The sequence below is a fragment of the Phyllostomus discolor genome, chromosome 1 (genome assembly GCF_004126475.2).
Source record: "Phyllostomus discolor isolate MPI-MPIP mPhyDis1 chromosome 1, mPhyDis1.pri.v3, whole genome shotgun sequence".
Classification (NCBI taxonomy): Eukaryota; Metazoa; Chordata; class Mammalia; order Chiroptera; family Phyllostomidae; genus Phyllostomus; species Phyllostomus discolor.
Genome location: NC_040903.2, coordinates 155320641 through 155342438, shown reverse-complemented (window position 1 = coordinate 155342438; position 21798 = coordinate 155320641). Strand labels below are relative to the sequence as shown.

Here is a 21798-nt window from a genome sequence, read left to right as displayed (position 1 = left end):
CACATAAAATATTAGAGTCCTAAGCAAAGAAACAGTCTCCATATTTCTATTTCAAATAGTTCATGTATAATAATTAAGTAGGAGAACAATGTCAGTAGTATATGGGAGTTGGGCTGATTTGCAAATGATTTTTTCCTAGGAAAGGGGACCAAAAAATTGAAGCATTAGCAAAGACAACAACAACAAAAAGCCCTCTGTTCGACTGCAGCATAAGCAGAAGCCTGCAATCTTACCTTTTTAATAAAAAAAATTATGCACTACCCCATCCCAGCCCCCAAAATGGAGCCCCTACATTCGGTGCTCTCCTCAAAGATGTGCTTCCCTAGCTCTCAGTACACAACAAATTGCAACTTCTCCTGTGCGCACCTTAATAGCTACTCTCCTGGCTCACAGCTCCACTCTCATATGAATTATTTCAGTACCCTTCAGCCACCATTTCCATTCTTGTATTTTTTACTATTTTTAGTATCTTGAGGAAATCTCCAGCCCCACTAAACCACCTGTCAAAGCTGTTCAATTTCTCTCCAATGTACCATTTATGGTTTTTAACAGTGCTCTAGTAATGAAGTTGTATACATTTTTCAGTGATTTGTCCTAACCCTATATTAACCATGAGCTCTATTATTTTTACTGTTCAGTTTTGCAGAATGCCAAGATTTTCAGGAATACACGTATCATGTTAGAGCAGAAAACACCTACACCTATACCTACACTGTTACCCTGATATATCTGTACTCCTATCACAACCACAAAGTTATATAAACAGCTATATAGTAAACCAGCTAGTAACATCTAGGCCTTACCTGGTCTCTGGCTCACTGGTGGACTCCCATCAATTCCTGAGAGTATAATGGGAACAGAGCCAAGAGATGAAGTTGGTGTGGTCACCATGGAGGAAGATGCAGCTGTGGTCACTACGACTATGGAGGTGGAGGCAGTGGAAGCAACAGGAAGAGTTATGGTTGGAGGAGATGTTACCAAAGATTTAGGAAAAGCAACCGAAGCCACAGGGGTAGTTATCCCAGTCGTTTTGATAAGGTTCACAGTGGATGTAGACTGGGGAGATGTTACAGGGGTGCTGGTATTAGTTTCAGAAACCTCAACAACCCCTGCAGTGGTGGCACCAGAAGGATAAGTAGGTTCTTTAGTTCCCATGTCAGAAATAGCAGTCATAGGTGTCACAGCAGTAACATTCTCTAAAAACACTTGAGGGGTGGTAGTAGTGACAGCAGCAGTCACAGGGCTGCACACCTGAACTGCCTCAGAAGAAACCACAGGTGTGACGACCATTACTGGAGAAGGTCTGATACTGAACTTCTGTGGCCCTGTTAGGGTTTGGGGTGTGCTAACTCCAGGTATCTTCTGCTGCAGGGCTCCAACTTTACTCATCACAAACTGTGTGAACACACCACCAGGAGAGGGTCGAGCCGCTGCAAATAAAAATTTGCAGGTCAAAAACCTTCAGTTCTCATATCTTATCCTCTTAGTGATTGTGTTTATCAACATTTATTTGTGCACCACTGGATCAATTTCTTACAGGTACTACCTACCTGCATTATATGTGTCAATTTCCATAAAGAGAAACCAAACACTTTCCTCAACCCATACCGAACCTTTACATTCTAACAAGGGATTAAAATTGAGTATTCCTACTAAAAAGCTTTATCTACACAATATAGCCAAATTGCCAGGACACTAAAAAGAATACAGCAGCACACAACTTCCAACAGATAAAGTAAAAGACTTCCCCCACAACTCTAATTTTAAAACTTCTTTCTACCACTTCCCTCCTGTCCCAGCACATCTACCTTTTATTACAGTCCTCTTATGAGACAGTTAAGTTTCATATATTTCTAAACTGTATGAAGACATTTTTGTGAGAGGGCAGAAAAGGACTGTTTACTTTTTAAATCACCACTACTATTTTAAAAAGAGCTAAAATGTGTTCTTTGTAAGGCACACAATGCCTATCACTCCATCTTCACACAACTCCAGCATTCAGCCAGAGACTTCAATTTTCTATTGGAAGAAAAAATACAGTAATTGACAATTTAACTTAACATTCCTTAAAAAAAAAAAAAAGATTTGAAACAACAGAAAGAGAAATTCAATAAACCAACTGTATATACTCTCAATGCTAAAACACAAATGGCTTTCAAGAAAGTAATCTATTACAGACTCGAGCACTAAAATATTAGGCAAAACAGGTTCTCATTCACAGAACAGGGATGATCAGAATAAAGCAATGTTTCCAAAATTATGCTTTACAAGAGCCTTCTATACGTTAAGCCTATACTACCTCAACCCACTTTGATTTTGCTAGCTCTATGGTTTCGTAAGTTCAAGGAACATACATATATGATTGGTACCAGTCCTTGTAGGGAAAATATTAAATTAGGAAAAGTATTTAAGAATACATCTTCTGTTTTTAAAATTAAAATAAAAAACAAAATTTAAAACCTAAGTCTTTTCTACATTAATAAAAGTCTAAAGTCTGTGAAATAACACTAAATTTAACCAGAGTTCAATTCATCTAGTATTATAGGTCATCAGAAGAGTTCCAAAATGTTAAAAAAAAAAAAAAAAAGAAAGAAACTGAGCAAGATAGACATTGAGAATAAAAATAATGCCAAATTCTTTATTTCTCTTATTTTTACAACCTCCATATTGTATCCACTGGCCCAGCATCAAGTTACATGCCTTTCCAAAACATATTTGTATATCCCAACTTACCAATTGGTCTTTTTGCAGGGACAAATGCCTTCGGATTCTTCCCAGGGCGGTTTGTTGTAGTGCCAGAAGAGGATGCCGTTTTTGGAATTGGATGTTGAAGGCAACAGGGTACGTGGTTTCCTGGATGCAGCCACCTTGGCATTGGATGCTACCCTTGGAGATGACAGTACTGAGGGTTGAGAGGTCCAGGACTGAGGGTCGCAACCTGCCTGTGATATAAGCAGCTAGCCTATGGCTGGATGCAATGCCCCCATCTGTCCCAATAGCAACTTAGCCTGCGGGTAACTCTTACCATTAACCTGAAACAAGTGGCAAAGAGAAATTCTGTAAAGATAAAATTCTCTTTCTAACTCATCTCCCTTGACAGGGGTTTCATTTTAACAAGGTTTTAAAAGTCTATTTTGCAGACTTAAAGGGAAAAAATGGACTTTTCCCATTTGGCATAATCTGAGTAATTAAACTAGGAGGTGAAAAGAAAATGCCATCATCTGACATCCTGAACTAATACTTCATTTTGGTAATTTGGAAACAGAGAATTTAAAAAACTCATCATATCTGCATTCTAGAAATGTAAAAGATACAGTCAAATCTAAGGAATCATCCAATTGTTTTACCTGTCAATAAGCAATTCTGATTAAGTTATTAACAACCATCAGCAAAAAAAATGACTAACAGTATTCTCCAGAATCTCTGACAAGATCAGAGAGGCCCAATGAAGCCCTCTCACAAGAGTTCTTTCAAACTATCCTTCACATTTGGGAAATATATGGTGGGTCTACAATAACCTAAGTCACAAAGTCACCTCCACTTTGAGTTTTCTAAAAACTCAACTTTGCAGGTATTTTCTTCATCTCTTAGATAAAACTCAGGCTCAAGATAAATGTTAGTAGAAGCTCATTGTAATTTTTGAAATAGTCACTAATTTCTCAAAAGAAAAAAAGCAATGAATGAAGTAAAGATTTTTCTCTACTGGCTGAGTTGACAGACTATTTTTGGAAGCAGAATCGGTTTTGTTTTTGGTTTTTTGTTTTTTTTAAAGAAAGAAAACAAAAACTTTCCAAGTTTCTCGCCACGTTCTCTAAGTCATAATGCTGGATGGCTATAAACAAGACATTCTTTTTTTGTCTCTCCTTTATATCACTTAAGAGGAAGGCATAGAGTGAGGTGGAGAAGCTCAGATTTTCCAAATTAGTAAGGAACTGGTGAGGAGAATCGCTACCACAAGCTACTCTCTCTTCAAAGACAGAAAACATAATTACTCTCTGCTACTTAAGTAAAATTGTTATTATTCCCAGACAAATCAGCCATGTCTTTGCCTTTGTTTGGTATAAAGAATGTGATCATTCCATCCTGAAGTGAACTTAACTTTATAGTTTTTTCAGGCTCTGTGGTGTTCAGATCAGATATTCCTAATTGGCTTCTTTGGGACTGGCTCTGAATACCACTCAGCAGCTTCCCCAAAAGTCCACAGTAGCCTGACTCCTTATGCAAATTTGCATTTTATGGTGGCTTTCTAAGTCCCCAGACAGGAGAAGAGAATACAATTTCTATGCCTGTATTTCCAGGGAGTCTAGTCTCTCTAGAAATTACCTCAGATTAAGTCTCTGCTCTCAAAGCATCAGTTAATAAATGAAATAAAGACAAAACATTGTTCTCCTTATCAATAAAAGAGTTTAAGAAACACCAACAGAAGCAGTTACATAAAACCACCAAGAATCAACTGCAACAGAAAGTTTTTAACTAAGTAGATCATCCATCCATATTATCATTGGAACAGTCCTTAGCCCAGAGCAGTGGTCAAACTAATTAATAAAGTCAAGTAACCTTAGCAATAATGTCAAACATGTCCACACATTTGCTATGTGGATATAAAATGCATTTAATGTCTCTAAGCAAGAGGAGAAAACCTTTTTGACTCTGATTACATTTCAATTCAGAACTTCTCTTTCTAAAGAATTTTCTACATGCCAGGGTAGTTTTTACTAATACAACCTGCCTGAATTACTGAACAGAAAGGATAGAGATATTTGTCCTACAACAATGGTTACACTGGCAAAAACCCTATGATCATATAAAGAAAAAAATCTTCAGCAAATTGTGGCTCATTTTTTTAAATTTTATGTATTTGAGTAACACCTTACAAAAGTAAAATTTTCTCCAATTTTCCAAACATACACTATTTTAAAATCAATTTCGCCTTGTTTTATTTGAAAGCTTTCTGCTAATAATTCTAAGAACTAACCTGAATCCCTTACTATCGTTGCTTGGTTGCCGAAGTATCACTAGAGCCCAGGCAATAAAGAGCTCAGAACAACTTTCTGAGAAGACTAGGCTCCACATTTGTTTACAAATGTGCCAAAAATTCACTCTAGGTATGCATCTAACCTAGGCCTATTACAAAAAGAGGTAATGATTTTGTTACCCAGTTCCCAGGAAATGTGAAGATAAATGATATAAGGCCCACAAAGGGCTCTGAAAAATAAAGATGTTACCTAAATACAAAAAGGTACTGCATCCAGATTAAAGATAATTCTCACCTGGATAAGCCCAGATGTGCTTGAACTGGGTTTACGTTTATAGGCCACAAGCTTCCCTGCAGGAGAGAGCCCTGTATAAAAGGGCAGACCTTTGCCTCCATGTAATCTCTCCCTCACTGAATCCAGGGCATCTGTCTGCACAGGAGAGATATCATCCATTTTCCCAGGGGATAATGGACCATCAGGAGTCTCTGATCCAGATTTCTCAGCCATAATCATCTTGGTCTTGACATGATGGCATAGAGATTTTCACACGAGAAGAATAAACAGGGGGGTTCTTCTCACCCCGGCTCTTTCGCTTAGAAGCCAACTCAATGATGAAGCTTCCCACCTTAAGTGACTGTGGCATGTTGCTATTGATGTGCTGGGATAAGATGCTCAAGATCTTGTTCCTATCCTCCTCCCAGTTGCAGTCTGAGATGATTTCTATCAGTTTGGTGGGACCACCAGGTGACCTCTGATGCACATAGGAGGTAGAAGAGGATTCCCCTTCGTTACAGGAAGACTTCCAGCTCTTATTCTGATAAAGAATTGAAAGATATTTCTACATCACAGCATTTTATACTCACTTTGAAAGACTTATATTTTCCCTAAAAGCTCAGAAAAATGCCAGGCATACAGAAATTCAACAGCTGCCCAGTGTTCCATTTCCATGTATTTTTCAATGATAATTTAACACTCATAATTTGGAGTTTTCCAGGAAAAAGAAAGATTCCAGAGAATCAGGCTATAACAGTCGTCACTGCCTGAAACCTAGGCTCTCTAATAAAAAGAGAGTCCCACTTAAGACTGCTCTAAAAATTCATAAATATTACCTGAGAAAGCGTCATCCTGCAAACAAAGCATAACCAATACAAGCAAGGTTAAAGTTTATTCAGTATAGTGTTCTGCTATCCGTATAGGCAAAGCAAAGATACTCGCCAGATGCTCTGGCGAATACAGGGTAGGGCAATACATGTGATAGGTAGAGTCAATCCTAAAAAATAGCAACAGAGAGTGTTTTTGGTATTTTAAAAAGTGTGCTCTACACCCCAACTGGGAATTGAACCTGCAACCATTTGGTTCACAAGCCAGCACTCAATCCATGAAGCCACACTAGCCGGGACATCTAATTCTACTATAAATACTTCTGAATTACTTTTGTACATATAGATATGATTGCTCTACTTCCACATTACTCAATTCACCATGTTTTATATTCATGGCAACATGTTAACTAGATGTCTATTTCATTAAAACCTAAATTTCTACAGCAGAGCCTCTCAAAGTTCTACAGTTACGGGTATGTCAGAATATAGATCCTACCCAACAGGCTCCTCAACTTACCTCAGTGTGCTATAAAAAAAAATGTTTCACTTTTTGTGAGTGTAATGAGATTTAAAACAAAAAGTTGGAAACCACTGCTTAAGTATCTAAAGTGTTAGGAAACAAAACCAAAAACAAATAGTTAATTTCCTAGACATTACCTCTCATCAAATTTGGCAGTCGCCTCTGGTAGATAAATATCAGTGATATTCCTTCCTTTCTCCCTCTACATTTCTCCAACAGCTATAGCTATTGAGAACCCAAGGGAAAATTTCAATAGCTAATGATGCCAATATGACTAAGGTTTTAAAAGAAATTTAAAAATGAAAATCACTTACAAGACAGAGATGTCTATTTTCACCACTCTTATTCAATACAGTACTGAATTCCTAGCCACAGCAATCACACAAGAACAAATAAAAGGCATCCAAACTGGAAAGGAAGAAGTGAAACTGTCATTATTTGCAGATGACATGACACTGTATAGAGGGAACCATGAAGATTCCACCAAAAAACTACCAGAACTGATAAATTGAGTCAAGCAGCAGGATACAAAACTAAGTAAATAAATCAGAATTATCAACTTCATTTTTATACATGAATAATGAACTATCAGAAAGGGAAACCAAGAAAACCATCCCATTTAAAATTCCTTCAAATAAATAAATAAATAGCCAACCTTGATTGGTGTGGGCTCAGTGGATTGAGTGCCAGCCTGCGAACCAAAGAGTTGCCAGCTCAATTCCCAGTCAGGGCATATGCCTGAGTTGCAGGCTGGGTCCCAGGTTGGGGGTGTGCAAGAGGCAACCACACACTGATGTTTCTCTCCTCTTTCTCCCTCCCTTCCCTTCTCTCTAAATTGAATGAATGAATGAATGAATGCCTAGGAATAAATGAACCAAAGAGGTAAAAGACTCGTACTCAGCCCTGGCTGGCGTAGCTCTGTGGATTGAGCACAGGCTGTGAACCAAAGCATTGCAGGTTCAACTCCCAGTCAGGGCACATGCCTGGGTTGCAGGCCAGGTGCCCAGTGAGGGCCACATGAGAGGCAACCACACATTGATGTTTCTCTCCCTCTCTTTCCCTTCTCTCTAAAAATAAATAAATAAAATTTAAAAAAAAAAGACTCATACTCAGAAAACAGTAAGATATTGAAGAAAAAATGGAAGATACTAATAAATGGAAGCATGTACTATGTTCATGGATATAAAAAAAATGATTAAAATGTCCGTATTACCCAAAGCAATCTACAGAATCAACACAATTCCTATCAAAATACCAACAGCATTTTTCACAGAACTAGAGCAAATTATCCAAAAATTTATACAGAACCACAAAAAATATAAATGGCCACAGCAGTCTTCAGGAAGTAGGACAAAGTTGGAAGTATCACACTACGTGGTATCAAACTATACTGCAAGACTACAGAAATCAAAACAGCATGGTACTGGCATTAAACAAATGAATCAATGGAACAAAACAGAAAGCCCAGAAATAAAACCATGCCTATATAGGCAAGTATTATTAGACAAAGAAGACAGAATATACAATGAGATAAAGATAGTCTACTCAATAAAGTTTGGGGAAATATGAACACATATGAGGGAAAAAATGAAACTAGACCACCTTCTTAAACCATATACAAAAAAAATTCAAAATGGACTAAAGACTTAAATGTAAGACTCTAACCCATAAAATTCCTAGAAAACATATGGAGTAAAATCTCTGACATTTCTATTACCAATATTTTTCTGACATATCTCCTTAGACAAGGGAAATAAAAGAAGAAATAAACAAGACTACATTAAACTAAAAAACTTTTGAACAGGAAAGTAAACTATCAACAAAATAAAAAGACAACGTGCTGAATGAAGAAAGATATTCACCAATGGTACATTCAGTAAACGGTTAATATTCAAATACAGGGTAGGGCAAAAGTAGGTTTACAGTTATTGGTATGGAAAATAATACAATAATAAATAGTAATTCAAGAATAGCCCTGGCTGGTGAGACTCAGTGGACTGAGTGCTGGCCTGTGCACCAAAGGGTCACCAACTCTATTCCCATCAGGGCATATGCCTGGGTTGTGGGCCAGGTCCCCAATTGGGGGCACATGAGAGGCAACCACACATTGACATTCTCTCCCTCCCTTCCCCTCTCTCTGAGAATTAAATGTTTAAACAAACAAAAAAGAATAAATTCTGTGTTTTATGTACTCACAACTGTAAACCTACTTTTTCCTCACCCCATATAAGGAACTCATACAACTCAACACCAAAAATATAAAATTAAATTAAAAAATAAAATATGAGCAGAGGACCTAAACAGACAACTTCTCCAAAGAGAACATACAGATGGCTAGTACACATATGAGAAGATGCTCAACGTCACTAATTGTCATAGAATGCAAAGTAAAACCACAATGAGATTTCATCTCACACCTGGCAGAATGGTTATTATCAGTAAATAAACAAGTGTTGTCAAGGATGTGTTGGTGGCAATACAGATTGATGCAGCACTGTGGAAAACAGTATGGAGGTTCCTCGAAAAATTAAAAATAGAACTGACTTATGACCCAGCAATTCCACTCTGGGTCTGTATCTGAAGAACCCAAAACACTAATTCTCAAGAATATGTGCATCCACATGTTTGCCACCGCGTTATTTACTTCAACCAAGACGTGGAAGTATCCCAAGTGCCCATTCACAGCCAAGTGGATAAAAATGTTGTGGTACCTATGTATCTACAGTGGAATGTTACTCAGCTTTAAAAAAGAATGAAATCTTACCATTTGCAACAGCATGGATGGACCTAGAAGTCATTATGCTAAAGTGAAAATAAGTTAGTCAGAGAAAGACAAATACCATATGATTTCAATTATATGTGGACTCTAAAGAACAAAACAAAGAAAAAATTGAAATGGACTCAGATACAAAAAAAAAAAAAACCAGACTCATGGCAGAGGGGAAAGGGCTTGAGGGATTAAGTAAGAAAGGTGAAGGGATTAAGAAGTACAAATTGGTAGATACAAAACAGTCACAGGGATATAAAGTACAGCACAGGAAATACAGTCAATTATATTGTAATAATTATGCATGGTGCTAGGTGGATACTGGAAATATCAGGGGAAATACTTGAAGTTTATGATTGTCTAACCACTATGCTATACACCTGAAACATACAAAATAATATTGAATGTAAACTGTAATTGAAAAATTAAATTAAATTTTAAAAAAATCACTGACTTCATCCTAAATGCCCCTTACAACATACCACAGCAATGAATGATTTTATTTGTTCGAACAGGTGATAAAGAGACCAAAACAACAGGAAAAAACTTATCTGTCATCTCTATTTTTAGCAGAAGCTAGAAACAGGGTAGGTCGACATATTCTGAATTGGTAGTTTTCGTTTCCTCTCATTTTTATTATACTCTGTACCTATATAATTACTATCAAATGATAAGATCTTGCTTTCATGCTGACCTTGTGATTTATCAGAATCATCCTCCAGGTCACTGGTAATTGGTTTCAAGGGCTGATGTTCAGCATCCAGCTCCTGAAGAATGAAACAACACAGAAATACTTCAATTTGACACATTTAATATCAATAGACTAAAACATAAGTGTTAAATCTCTCGAAAAAGTCCTGAAACAATAAAAAGATAAAATGGCCACAGCTTCAGAAATTTCTATCATACATATATTACTATCATATTACATAGTCCTTGGCAAAAACAAGCAGATTTGCTCAGCAATAATATTCTTGATAGTGACTGAGTCACAAAGAAAGGAATTTACATTGTATTTTATAGTGTATTTAGTAAAGAAGGAAAAATGTTTGCTGTTTAATGGGCCATGCTTCAATTATTTAGCAATTTCACCCAATGTGGCAAGATACCAATCCTAACAATTACAGATAAATGATTTAATTAAAACTAAAAGTGTTCAAAAATTTATTCCAGCATTAAAAAGTTAATACTTTAAAAACCCTGATAAACTTATTTCCTAGAATAAGTATGCAGAAAAACAAATAAATTGATATACACATCAAGTAAGCCTTCTCTGCCCCACAAGAATTACTCCAAATTATTCTGATAGTAGTGGAAAATCTAATACCAAAAACAGGAAAATGAAAATTAAAAAGAGAAATTATGCAGTAAGTAATTCACCTTTGCATTGCAGTTCTTGGGACTAGAGTGACATGAACTGGGCTGCTGAAATGATGGCGATGGTGACAGCTGTCTCTGTTCCTCCTTTTTTCGTTCGTATACTCGAACTCGGGCACAAGTCATCATACTTTCAAAGTACAAGTAGACAGGATCCTTGTCCTCTTCCCGAACCTGTAAGTTTCATACAACAAAACATTACAAATGTTGGAGGGAAAAAGTCTCCTAGACTCTAAAAAACAAAGATTGTTTAACTTTCCATTATAATACTTGAAATTTAAAATGCAAGATTTAAAGTTAAATATTACAAATACAGTTTATATGTGTTGAATCTTGGAGGAATCAGAACGAATAGGATTCTCTACTGAAAAATTTCAGATCATACCCTGGCTGGTGTTGCTCAGTGGATTGAGTGCTGGCCTGCAAAACAAAGGGTCATCGGTTCGATTCGCAGTCAGGGCAAATCAGGGCATATGCCTGGGTTTCAGGCCAGGTCCCCAGTAGGGGGTGTGCAAGAGGCACCACACATTGATGTTTCCCTCCCCCTTTTTCTCCCTCCCTTCTCCTCTAAAAATAAATAAATAAAATCTCTAAAAAAAGAATTTCAGATCACACCAGAGAAGTATTTCTCGTAGTGAAGCATACATTTCTTAATACCAGTCTAATACACACTAATGCTTGTAAAATACAAAATTACTAGAAAAATACAAAATAGATTACTAGAAAAACAAAAGATGTAAAATATAAAGCCCAAGTTTTTAGTATTAATAGATTTAATAGATGTAAAATGACTATCAACCTGCTATAAGTTTCTAAATATTTACCCTTCTTTTCCATAAGTACTTATTTTACCACAGACTAGTAACAGTTTAGATCAGCACTGGTAAAGATCTTTATTCAATTTCATCAAATGGGAAGACTGAAATGGATTTAATAATCAGAAATGCTTATCAGCTCTTCTACCTATCAGTCTTCACATAATCTATTAACAATTATTTTAAAAACTTTAGTTTTTGCTTAAAAAATGAGTTACTTTTTAAAGCTTTTCTTAATTATTTTCTATTAATAACATGTACTACATCTCAATTACTCAATATACAACAATACAAGAATATAGTTTATTTATTTTTTGAATCCTCAACTGAGGATATTCCACCCCCCCACCCCACACCGCCATTGCCTTTAGAGACAGAGGAAGGGAAAGAAAGAAATATCAATTGAGAGAGAAGCATAAACTGGCTGCCTTCTGCATATGCCCTGACTGGAGACCAAACCAGTAACCTAAGCATGTGCCCCAAATGAGAATCGAACTGGCAACCTTTCAGTTTGCAGGCCAACACCCAACCGGGACATACCAGCCAGTGTGGAATAATAGTATTTTAACAGACTTTTTTGCAAGTCAGGTTTTTTAAAAATCCCATCTTTATATGATCCTCCTGAAGAGAGATTTGGCTATCCATAAGAATTACTACTACTAACCTCTACTTTTATGACATTTTTTAAGTGCCAGTATCTAAACTAATTAAATCAGAAAGGAGATGACTTACAGGCATATTACCTGAAAGCACAAGGACTCAAAAAATATAAACCAAAGATTTGGTTGAAACCTATCATCTTTTCAAATGATTTTTGCAATTTGCAGTAAGATCAAACTCCAGCCCTGACCAGTGTGGCTCAGTTGGTTAGGCATCGTCCCACAAAGTGAAGTCACCAACCAGGTTCAATTACTGGTCACCGCACGTGCCCGGATTGCAAGTTTGGTCCCCGATCAAGAAATGTACAAGAGGCAAACAACTGGTATTGCTCTCATACATTGTTGTTTTACTCCCTTTCTCCCTCTCTTCTTCTCTAAAACTAAATAAATGAAATCTTAAAAAAAGATGAAACTCTAGGCTTACCACAGGATTGGGTTTGGGAGTATATGACCGTGCAGGTTTAATTCCAGTGAGCAGTTTGCCCTTCACAGTAGTAGATGAAACTTCCGGCTGAGGCAACAACAATGGTTTCGTGGGCTCAATGACAGAAGGCGTTGGAATATAAACTGGCTCTGGATCTACTTCACCTTCTACTTTCACCCACAATGGATAATGTCGAACGGGCTGTTCAGGTTCTGTTTCACATATAGCTTAACAAGAGGAAGCATAAGATTTTAGATGCCTTTGGCAACAAAAAGTTCACTGAGGCCTTACCAATATAAAATACCTCATACAAAGCAGTTAACACATTACAATCAAACAGATACCCCCTAAAAAACCTTTTGTTGCCCTCATGCACCTTAATTATTTATTAACTAAATATTTGTTGAATATTATAAATCAGGTACCATTTTAAGCAACAGAGTGAACATAGCTATAAATAAAGCAAAGGTCTTGACCTCACAGTTATAAAAAGAGAAAATAAACTAATAAACGTAAAACATCAAATAATGTCATGTACAAAATGAAGGATAAGGAATGAGGAGTTAACAGGAAATTCTACTATATTTAGCACTGTCAGTAAAGGCCTGCTCTATAATCCTAGAAAGACAATCATTCTACACAATTTTTAATTTTACAAGTAATGACAAATATTTATTGAAGCCTACTGTATACCTATACTAAGCACTTAATATGTTTTAATTCATTTGACTATCATAGCACTCCTTCAGATATTATTACCCCCATTTTGCAGAAGCTGAGATTCCAGAGAATCTACAATAAGAGGCAGATCAAGAATCAAATGCAGTCAATATGGCTCCAGGGACTGAGATGTTACTATTGCCTTCTGATGACCAACTGTTTAAAAAATAGCCTAATTCAGTATTAGGAGCCAAAATATATCAATAGAAAAGCACTGAAACCCAACTGAGATGTATTCACACTGTCAAGAAGTTCTATATAGAGGACTTCCAGCCAAGATAGAGGCGTACGTAGACACATGTGCCTCCTCGCACAACCAAGATAGGGACAACAATTTAGAAACAGAAAACAACCAGAACGGACAGAACTGTATGGAAGCCAGATAACCAAGGAGTTAAAATAGACGCATTCGTACAGAGTGGTAGGAGGGACGGAGTCTCGCAGCCAAGCAAAGAGGAGTCGTGGCACAAGGAGCAGTGGGCCCAGGCAAGTAAGGGCATCCCAGGTGGGCGATAACGCAGCAGGCAGACCCTGGGCCCAGGGTGGCAATGGGCAGACCCAGCAAGGCGGCGACTGTGAAGTGAGTCACTGCATGCAAGGCAGCTGGCTGACCGGGTGGTCCCAGGGTCCCAGCTCTGGGAAACAGAGCCTCAGGGCACTGATTGAAAACACCTGTGGGGGTTGAAGCTCAGGGAGAGACCCCGAGCCTCACAGGAGAGTGCACTGGAGAGACCCACGAGGTCCTAGAACATGCACAAGCCCACCCACATGGGAATCAGCACCAGAAGGCCCAGTTTGCTTAGGGAAGCAGCGGAAGGGACTGAAGTCCCACGGAGAGCGCAGCAAGCGCCACTGTTCCCTCTCAGACCCTGCCCCCACATACAGGGTCACAACCCAAGGATTGGGTTGCCCCGACCTGGTGAACACCTAAAGCTCCGCCCCTCACTATGTAACAGGTGCATCAAGACAAAAAACAAATGGCCCAAATGAAAGAACAAATCAAGCTCCAGAAATAATCCAACTAAGCGACCAAGAGATAACCAACCTATCAGATACACAGTTCAAAGCACTGCTGATCAGGATGTTCACAGAACTGGTTGAATTTGATCACAAATTAGATGAAAAAAATGAAGGCTACGCTAACTGAAATAAAGGAAAATGCACAGGGAACCAATAGAGATGGGAAGACCACTGGGACTCAAATCAATGGAGTGGAACAGAGAAAAGAAAAACAGCCAAACACAAAAGAATGAAGAAATAAGAATTCAAAAAGATGAGGAGAGGCTTAGGAACCTCCAGGACATCTTTAAACGTTCCAACATCCAAATTATAGGGGTACGAGAAGGGGAAGAGGAGAGCAACAAGTGGAAAACTTATTTGAACAATTAAGGAAGAACTTCCCCATTCTGGCAAGGAAATAGACTTCTGCGAAGTCCAGGAAGCTCAGAGAGTCCCAAAGAAGTTGGACCCAAGGAGGAACACACCAAGGAACATCAGAATTACATTAGCCATGATTAAAAATAAGAAGAGAATCCTAGAAGCAGCAAGAGATAGGAAGGCAGTTACCTACAAAGGAGTTCCCATCAGACTGTCAGCTGATTTCTCAAAAGAGACCTTGCAGGCAAGAAGGGGCTGGAAAGAAGTATTCCAAGTCATGAAAGACAAGGACCTACATCCAAGATTGCTCTATCCAGCAAAGCTTTCATTTAGAATGGAAAGCCAGATAAAGTGCTTCCCACGTAAGGTCAAGTTAAAGGAGTTCATCATCACCAAGCCCTTATTTTATGAAATCTTAAAGGGACTTATCTAGGAAAAAGATTAAAAAATGTATAGTAAAATGACAACAAACTCACAATTATTAACAACCACACCTAAAACAAAAACAAAGCAAACAACTAGAGGAGGAATAGAACCACAGAAATGGAGATCACATGGAGGGTTAACAACAGGGGAGTGGGAGGAGGAGAGAAGGGGAAAAGGTACAGAGAATAAGTAGCATAGATGGTAGGTAGAAAATAGACAGGGGGAGGGCAAGAATAGTATGGGAAATGCAGAAGCTAAAGAACTTATGACACATGGACATGAACTAAGGAGGGGGAATGTGGGTGGGAGAGGGTGTGCAAGGTGGAGGGGAATGAAGGGGGGGCAATGGGACAACGGTAATAGCATAATCAATAAAATATATTTTTAAAAAAGTAGCCCTGGCTGGCGTAGCTCAGTGGATTGTGCGTGGGCTGAGAACCAAAGTGTCGCAGGTTCGATTCCCAGCCAGGGTACATTCCTGGGTTGCAGGCCATAATCCCCAGCAACCACACATTGATGTCTCTGTCTCTCTCTCTCTGTCTCTCTCCCCCTCCCTCCCTTCTCTCTCTAGAAATAAATAAAATCTTAAATATATATATATATATATAGTATTGTGGTAAGTGCATATGAGAAAAAGCAAAGCAGAATAGAAAGGAAATAAGTAGCATGTAGAGTGAGTATGCAGGAACATGTATTTTGGGGGGCGCTGCAATTTTTAAAAAGGTAACGGAATGTGCTTACAATAAAGGGGGTACTATCATTTGGTAAAAAAATTTGACTGTCTAGTGTTGCTAATTATTTCATACGCATTAATTCTATTACAAAAATAAAAGCACCTTCAGGGCAAGCATTATTGTCTTTGACCTCTCAATCATCTTTCAAAGATTTTTACACCTCAATAAGCTAAAGACTGTACTAAGTAAAGGTCCCGTTCCATCTTTTTTTTTTTTGTACAATAATAGCTACAAAATACACAGTATAGTACTTCAGAAGAAAGTTTCTTATAGTTTTAAAACGTCTTAATCCCTCATAGAGAATCGAAGACTAAAGTTTCAACTATGGGTAAGTGGTGGCTCTAGTAAGTAGGAAAAATTCATAAAAGGAGCTGACTGAGAAGGGATGAGTCCAGTTCTGTTAGTGCGTCAAGACTAAAGTGACAGCCAACATAATCAAATGGGGTAAGCAATAAAAACCAGAACTGTCATTGCCAGAGACTGCAGAAGAAACCCTAAAAATGGACAGACTCCCCACTAGGACAAGAACAACAGACACTGGAAACTATGGAGTCTGCGGAAGAGACTGAAGAAAAGCAAACAGACCCTATGGGACACCACCAAGCAAACCAATATACACAACATGGGAGTTTCAAAAGGAGAAAGAAACAGAGAGACTATTTAAAAAACAATGGCTGAAAACTTCTCAAATTTGTGGAGAGACATTAACATAAATATCCAAGAAAATCAACAAATGACAAGTAAAATGAACTCAAAAGAGACCCACACTGAAACCCATTATCCTCATACTTTAAAAAAAGACAAAAAGAGAATCTTGAAAGCACCAAGATAGAAACAAATCATCATATACAAGGATCCTCAATAAAAATGAGCGTATTATTCATCAAAAACTTTGGAGGCCAGCACATTTGTGGGCTGATGTATTCAAAGTGCAAAAAGGAAAAAAAAAAAATCAGCAAGAATCCTGTATCAGGCAAAACTGTCCTTCAAGAGTAAGGGAGATTCTACCGTTTGCAACAGCATGGACGTAACTAGAGAGCATTATTTAAGTGAAATAACCAGGTGTTGAGAGACAAATGCCATATGATCTCACCTTTAACTGGAGACACTGAATACCCAGAGAAATTGAAATTAAGAACAATCTAACAATAGCCAGAGGGAAGGGGCAAGGGGAAAATGGGAGAAGGGTTTTCAGGAACTACTATAAAGGACACATGGACAAAACCAAGGGGGAGGGTGGAAGCAAGGAAGGGAGGTGGGTTTGGCTGGGGTGAGGGGGAGTGGTGGAGAGAAAATGCAGACAACTGTAACTGAACAACATAAAATAATTTTTAAAAAATTAAATAAAAGTTCACCCTAAAAAAAAAGAGTAAGGGAGAAATTTACAGATAAACAGAAGGTAAGGGAGTTTGTGACCACTAAAACTATCTCCAAAATATACTCAAGGAATTTCTGCAAAATGAAATGAAGAGACACTAGACAATAACTCAAAGCCATATGGAAAAATAAAGATCTCACTAAAGGTAAACAGATGGCAATTATAAAAGCTAGTACTGTCACAATAATGGCTTTCATTGAACTTTTTCTGCTGTACAGGATTTAAAGGACTAATACATCTAATGAAAATAAGAAACAATTATTAGTGTGAAAGCTAATATTACTACAACTCTGCTTTGTCATTCCAAAATCTGTTTTCTACACAATTTACAATACTAATGCATTTTTAAAAATTATTAGTTTACGCCTGGGGGTACACAATGTATAAAGATGTAATACTGTGACATCAACAACTGAACAAGGTGAGGGCAGAAGTGTAAAAGAACACACAGTTTTTGTATGTTACTGAAGTTAGGTTGGTAAAAATTCATATTAGCATTATAACTTTAGGATGTTAAATGTAATCTTACAGTAAACACCAAGAAATAGCTATAGAATATACATTTTTAAAAATGAGAAAGGAATTTAAACTTTTCACTATAAAACATGAACCACAGACAGTAATACAGAAAATAAGGAACAAAAAAACTATAAGGCATATAGAAAACAAATAGTGCTATGACAGAAGTCTCAAATCTCTCTTCATCAGTAATTCCCTTAAATGTAAATAGATTAAATTCTCCCATCAAAAGACATTGGCAAATGTCTTTTGCCAAAAAGACATTGTCTTTAAAAAAAAACTGGCAAAATTGTTAAAAAAAAAAATGATTAGTTTATGTCCTGTCAACGAGAGGCTGATATGTGATCCAAAGACACAAGTTGAAAGTGAAAGAGTAGAAGATATTCCATGCAAATAATAACCAAAAAGAGCAGGGGTGACTTTCCTAGTATCAGACAAAATAAACATTAAATCAAAAAGATTGCAAGAGACAAAGGACATTATTTATTAATAAAAGTCTCTATATATCCAGAAAAAAACAATTATAAACATTTACACACCTAATGACAGATCATCAAAATATATGAAAAAAAAACTGACAGACTGAAGGAAGAAATACACATTCTATAATGGAATTAACAGACTTCAACACCCCATTCACAACAATGGATGCAACAAACCACTGAGAAGAAAATACAGGGCTTAAGCCAGAAATTGACTAGACCTAATAGACATTTACACAGCACTCTACTAAACAACAGAATATACATTCATTTCAACAGATATAGAACACCTTGCAGGACAGATTGTATAGTGTACCACAATTTAATTCTCAAAAGATTTAATACATAGATACCATACAAATTAACTTCTGACTAGAAATCAACAACAAAAGAAAACTAAAAAATTCTTAAAACTGTGTAAATTAACACACTTTTGAAAAATCAATGGTTCAAAGAAGAAATCACAATGGAAATTAGAAGACAGAGACAAAAGAAAATAGAAACAAAACTTATAGACACAGCAAAAGCATAACAACAGGGAAAATTTATAGCTGTAATTGTTTACATTAAAAAACAGAAGGCCTGACTGGGTGGCTCAGCTGGTTGGAATGTCATCCCAAACACCAAAAAGGTCGCAAGTTTGATCCCCACTCAGGGCACACACCTAGGTTGCAGGTTCAATCCCCAGTCGGGGTGCAGGGGGCAACTAATCGATGTCTGTCTGTCTGTCTGTCTGTCTCTCTCTCTCTCTCCCTCTCCCTTCCTACTGCTCTAAAATCAATAAACATATCCTCAGGTGAGGATTAAAAGAAAAAAGTACTGTAAACTGTAGCCCCCCCAAAATTGGAAAAACTAGATGAAACAAATTCCTAGAAACAAAACATGCCAAGACTAAATCACAAAGAAATAACCAATCGGAACAGGCCTAAAACTTGTAAAGAGATTGAATCAGTAATCAAAAATCTCTCTCAACAAAGAAAAGCCCTGAACCTGATAGCCTCTCTGATGAATTCTACCAAATACTCCAATAAGGACTAATCAATCCTTCTCAAACTTTTCCCCAAAAAACTGAAGAGAAGGTTACACTTTCCAACTCATCCTATGAGGCCATCATTAATCTGATAGCAAAGTCAGACTAAGGCATAACGAAAAGGAAAACTACGGGCCAGTATCTCTTACAAACAGTAATGTAAAATCTTCACCAAAATACTAGCCAACAGAATTCAGCAACATATAAAAAGAGTAGACAACCATAACCAAGTGAGATTTAGTCCTGGAATGCAAGGATGGTTCAACATGCAAAAAAAAAAAATTATCAGTACAATACCCCACATCAACAGATGAAGGTAAGTAAAAATTACATGATCATCATCTCAGTTGATGCAGAAAAAGGTTTTGACAAAATTAAACACCCTTTCATAACAAAAACATTCAAAAAACTATGCAAAGATGGAAACAAACTCAACATAATGAGCCACATATGAAAAACCCAAAGTGAACATCATGATGGTGAGAGGGTGAAAGCTTTCCCCTTAAGATCAAGGAAGAGGATTGACTTCCAGCCAAGATGGAGGCATAGGTAGACACACTGTGTCTCCTCGAACAACCAAGAGGAGAACAACAATTTAAAAACAAAAAGCACCAGGCCCTGGCTGGCGTAGCTCAGTGGATTGAGCGCAGGCTGGGAACCAAAGTGTCCCAGGTTCGATTCCCAGCCAGGGTACATTCCTGGGTTGCAGGCCATAACTCCCAGCAAGCGCACATTGATGTTTCTCTCTGTTTCTCTCTGTTTCTCTCTCTCTCTCTCTCTCTCTCCCCCTCTCCTCCCCCCTCCCTTCCCTCTCTAAAAATAAATAAATGAAATCTTAAAAAAAAAAAAAGAATCTAAAGCCTAACTAGGAAGATTAAACAAAATTTAAAAAGCACCAGAACTGACAGAAAATCGAACTCTATAGAAATCTGACAACCAAGGAGTTAAAGAAGACACATTCATCCAGACCAGGAAGGGTGGAGTTGGGCAGCCAGGGTGGAGAGGACTGGGTGGCAAGTCCCAGAGAGGAATAAGTGGCAAGTCCCAGGGTAGCGAGGCAGCTGATTGTGAAGCAGGGCGGGCAAGGCTGCAGCTGCCTGGCAAGGCGGCATCTGGTAGAGCAAGCGGTCCCACATTCGCGCACAGATAAACTGAGAGGAACAACTGTGGAGCAAGACAGACCTCACAACCCAGGGTCCCAGCTCAGGGAAATAAAGCCTCAAACCATTGACTGAAAACACCTGTGGGGGTTCAGGCAGCAGCAGGGGAAACTCCCAGCCTCACAGGAGAGTTCACTGGAGGGACCCACAGGCTCCTAGAACATACACAAACCCACCCACCAGGGAATCAGCACCAGGAGGGCCCACTTTGCTTGTGGGAAGAGGGGGAAGTAACTAAAATCCAGCAGGGAGCAGAGCAAGCACTATTGTTCCCTCTTGGAGCCCTGCCCCACACACAGTGTCACAACCCAGTGACATGAGTTGCCCCACCCTGGTGAACACCTAAGGCTCCGCCCCTCACTACGTAACAAGAGCATCAAGACAAAAAAAAAAAAAAAAAAAAAATGGCCCAAATGAAAGAACAGATTGAAGCTCAAGAAAATATACAACTAAGCAGCAAAGAGGTAGCCAACTTATCAGATGCACAGTTCAAAACACTGGTCATCAGGATGCTCACAGAATTAGTTGAATTTGGTTGCAAATTAAGTGAAAACATGAAGGCTACACTAAGTGAAGTAAAGGAAAATGTACAGGGAACCAATAGACATGGGAAGGAGATGGGAAGTGTGGACCACAAGGAAGAGAGAAACATTCAACCAGAACAGAATGGAGAAACAAGAATTCAAAAAGATGAGGAGAGGCTTAGGAACCTCCAGGACATCTTTAAACGTTCCAACATCCAAATTATAGGGGTACCAGAAAGGGAAGAGGAAGAGCAACAAGTGGAAAACTTATTTGAACAATTAAGGAAGAACTTCCCCATTCTGGCAAAGGAAATAGACTTCCACGAAGTCCAGGAAGCTCAGAGAGTCCCAAAGAAGTTGGACCCAAGGAGGAACACACCAAGGAACATCAGAATTATATTAACCAAGATTAAAATTAAGGACAGATTCCTAGAAGAAGCAACATAAAAGGAGGCAGTTACCTACAAAGGAGTTGCCATCAGACTGTCAGCTGATTTCTCAAAAGAGACCTTACAAGCAAGAGGAGCTGGAAAGAAGTATTCCAAGTCATGAAAGGCAAGGACCTACACCCAAAATTGCTCTACCCAGAAAAGCTAAGATTTAGAATGGAAGGGCAGATAAAATGCTTCTCAGATAAGGCCAAGTTAAAGGAGTTCATCATCACCAAGCCCTTATTTTATGAAATGTTAAAGGGACTTATCTAAGGAAAAGAAGATAAAAATATGTACAGTAAAATGATAGCAAACTCACAATTATTAACCACACCTATAACAAAGACAAAAGCAAACTAAGCAAACAACTAGAACA

General features: G+C 38.0%; 1 protein-coding gene across 1 annotated transcript in view; it reads right to left on the bottom strand.

The window, feature by feature from the left end:
• The window catches only part of MGA (MAX dimerization protein MGA), a 99684-nt gene that overhangs the window by 24630 nt on the left and 53256 nt on the right, over positions 1-21798 (bottom strand). Inside the window, 9 exon segments of the mRNA XM_028506376.2 lie at positions 804-1430; positions 2734-2815; positions 2817-2886; positions 5272-5483; positions 5485-5790; positions 6188-6246; positions 10061-10133; positions 10747-10917; positions 12642-12868. Of these exon segments, the coding sequence (XP_028362177.1) occupies positions 804-1430; positions 2734-2815; positions 2817-2886; positions 5272-5483; positions 5485-5790; positions 6188-6246; positions 10061-10133; positions 10747-10917; positions 12642-12868 (1827 nt within the window).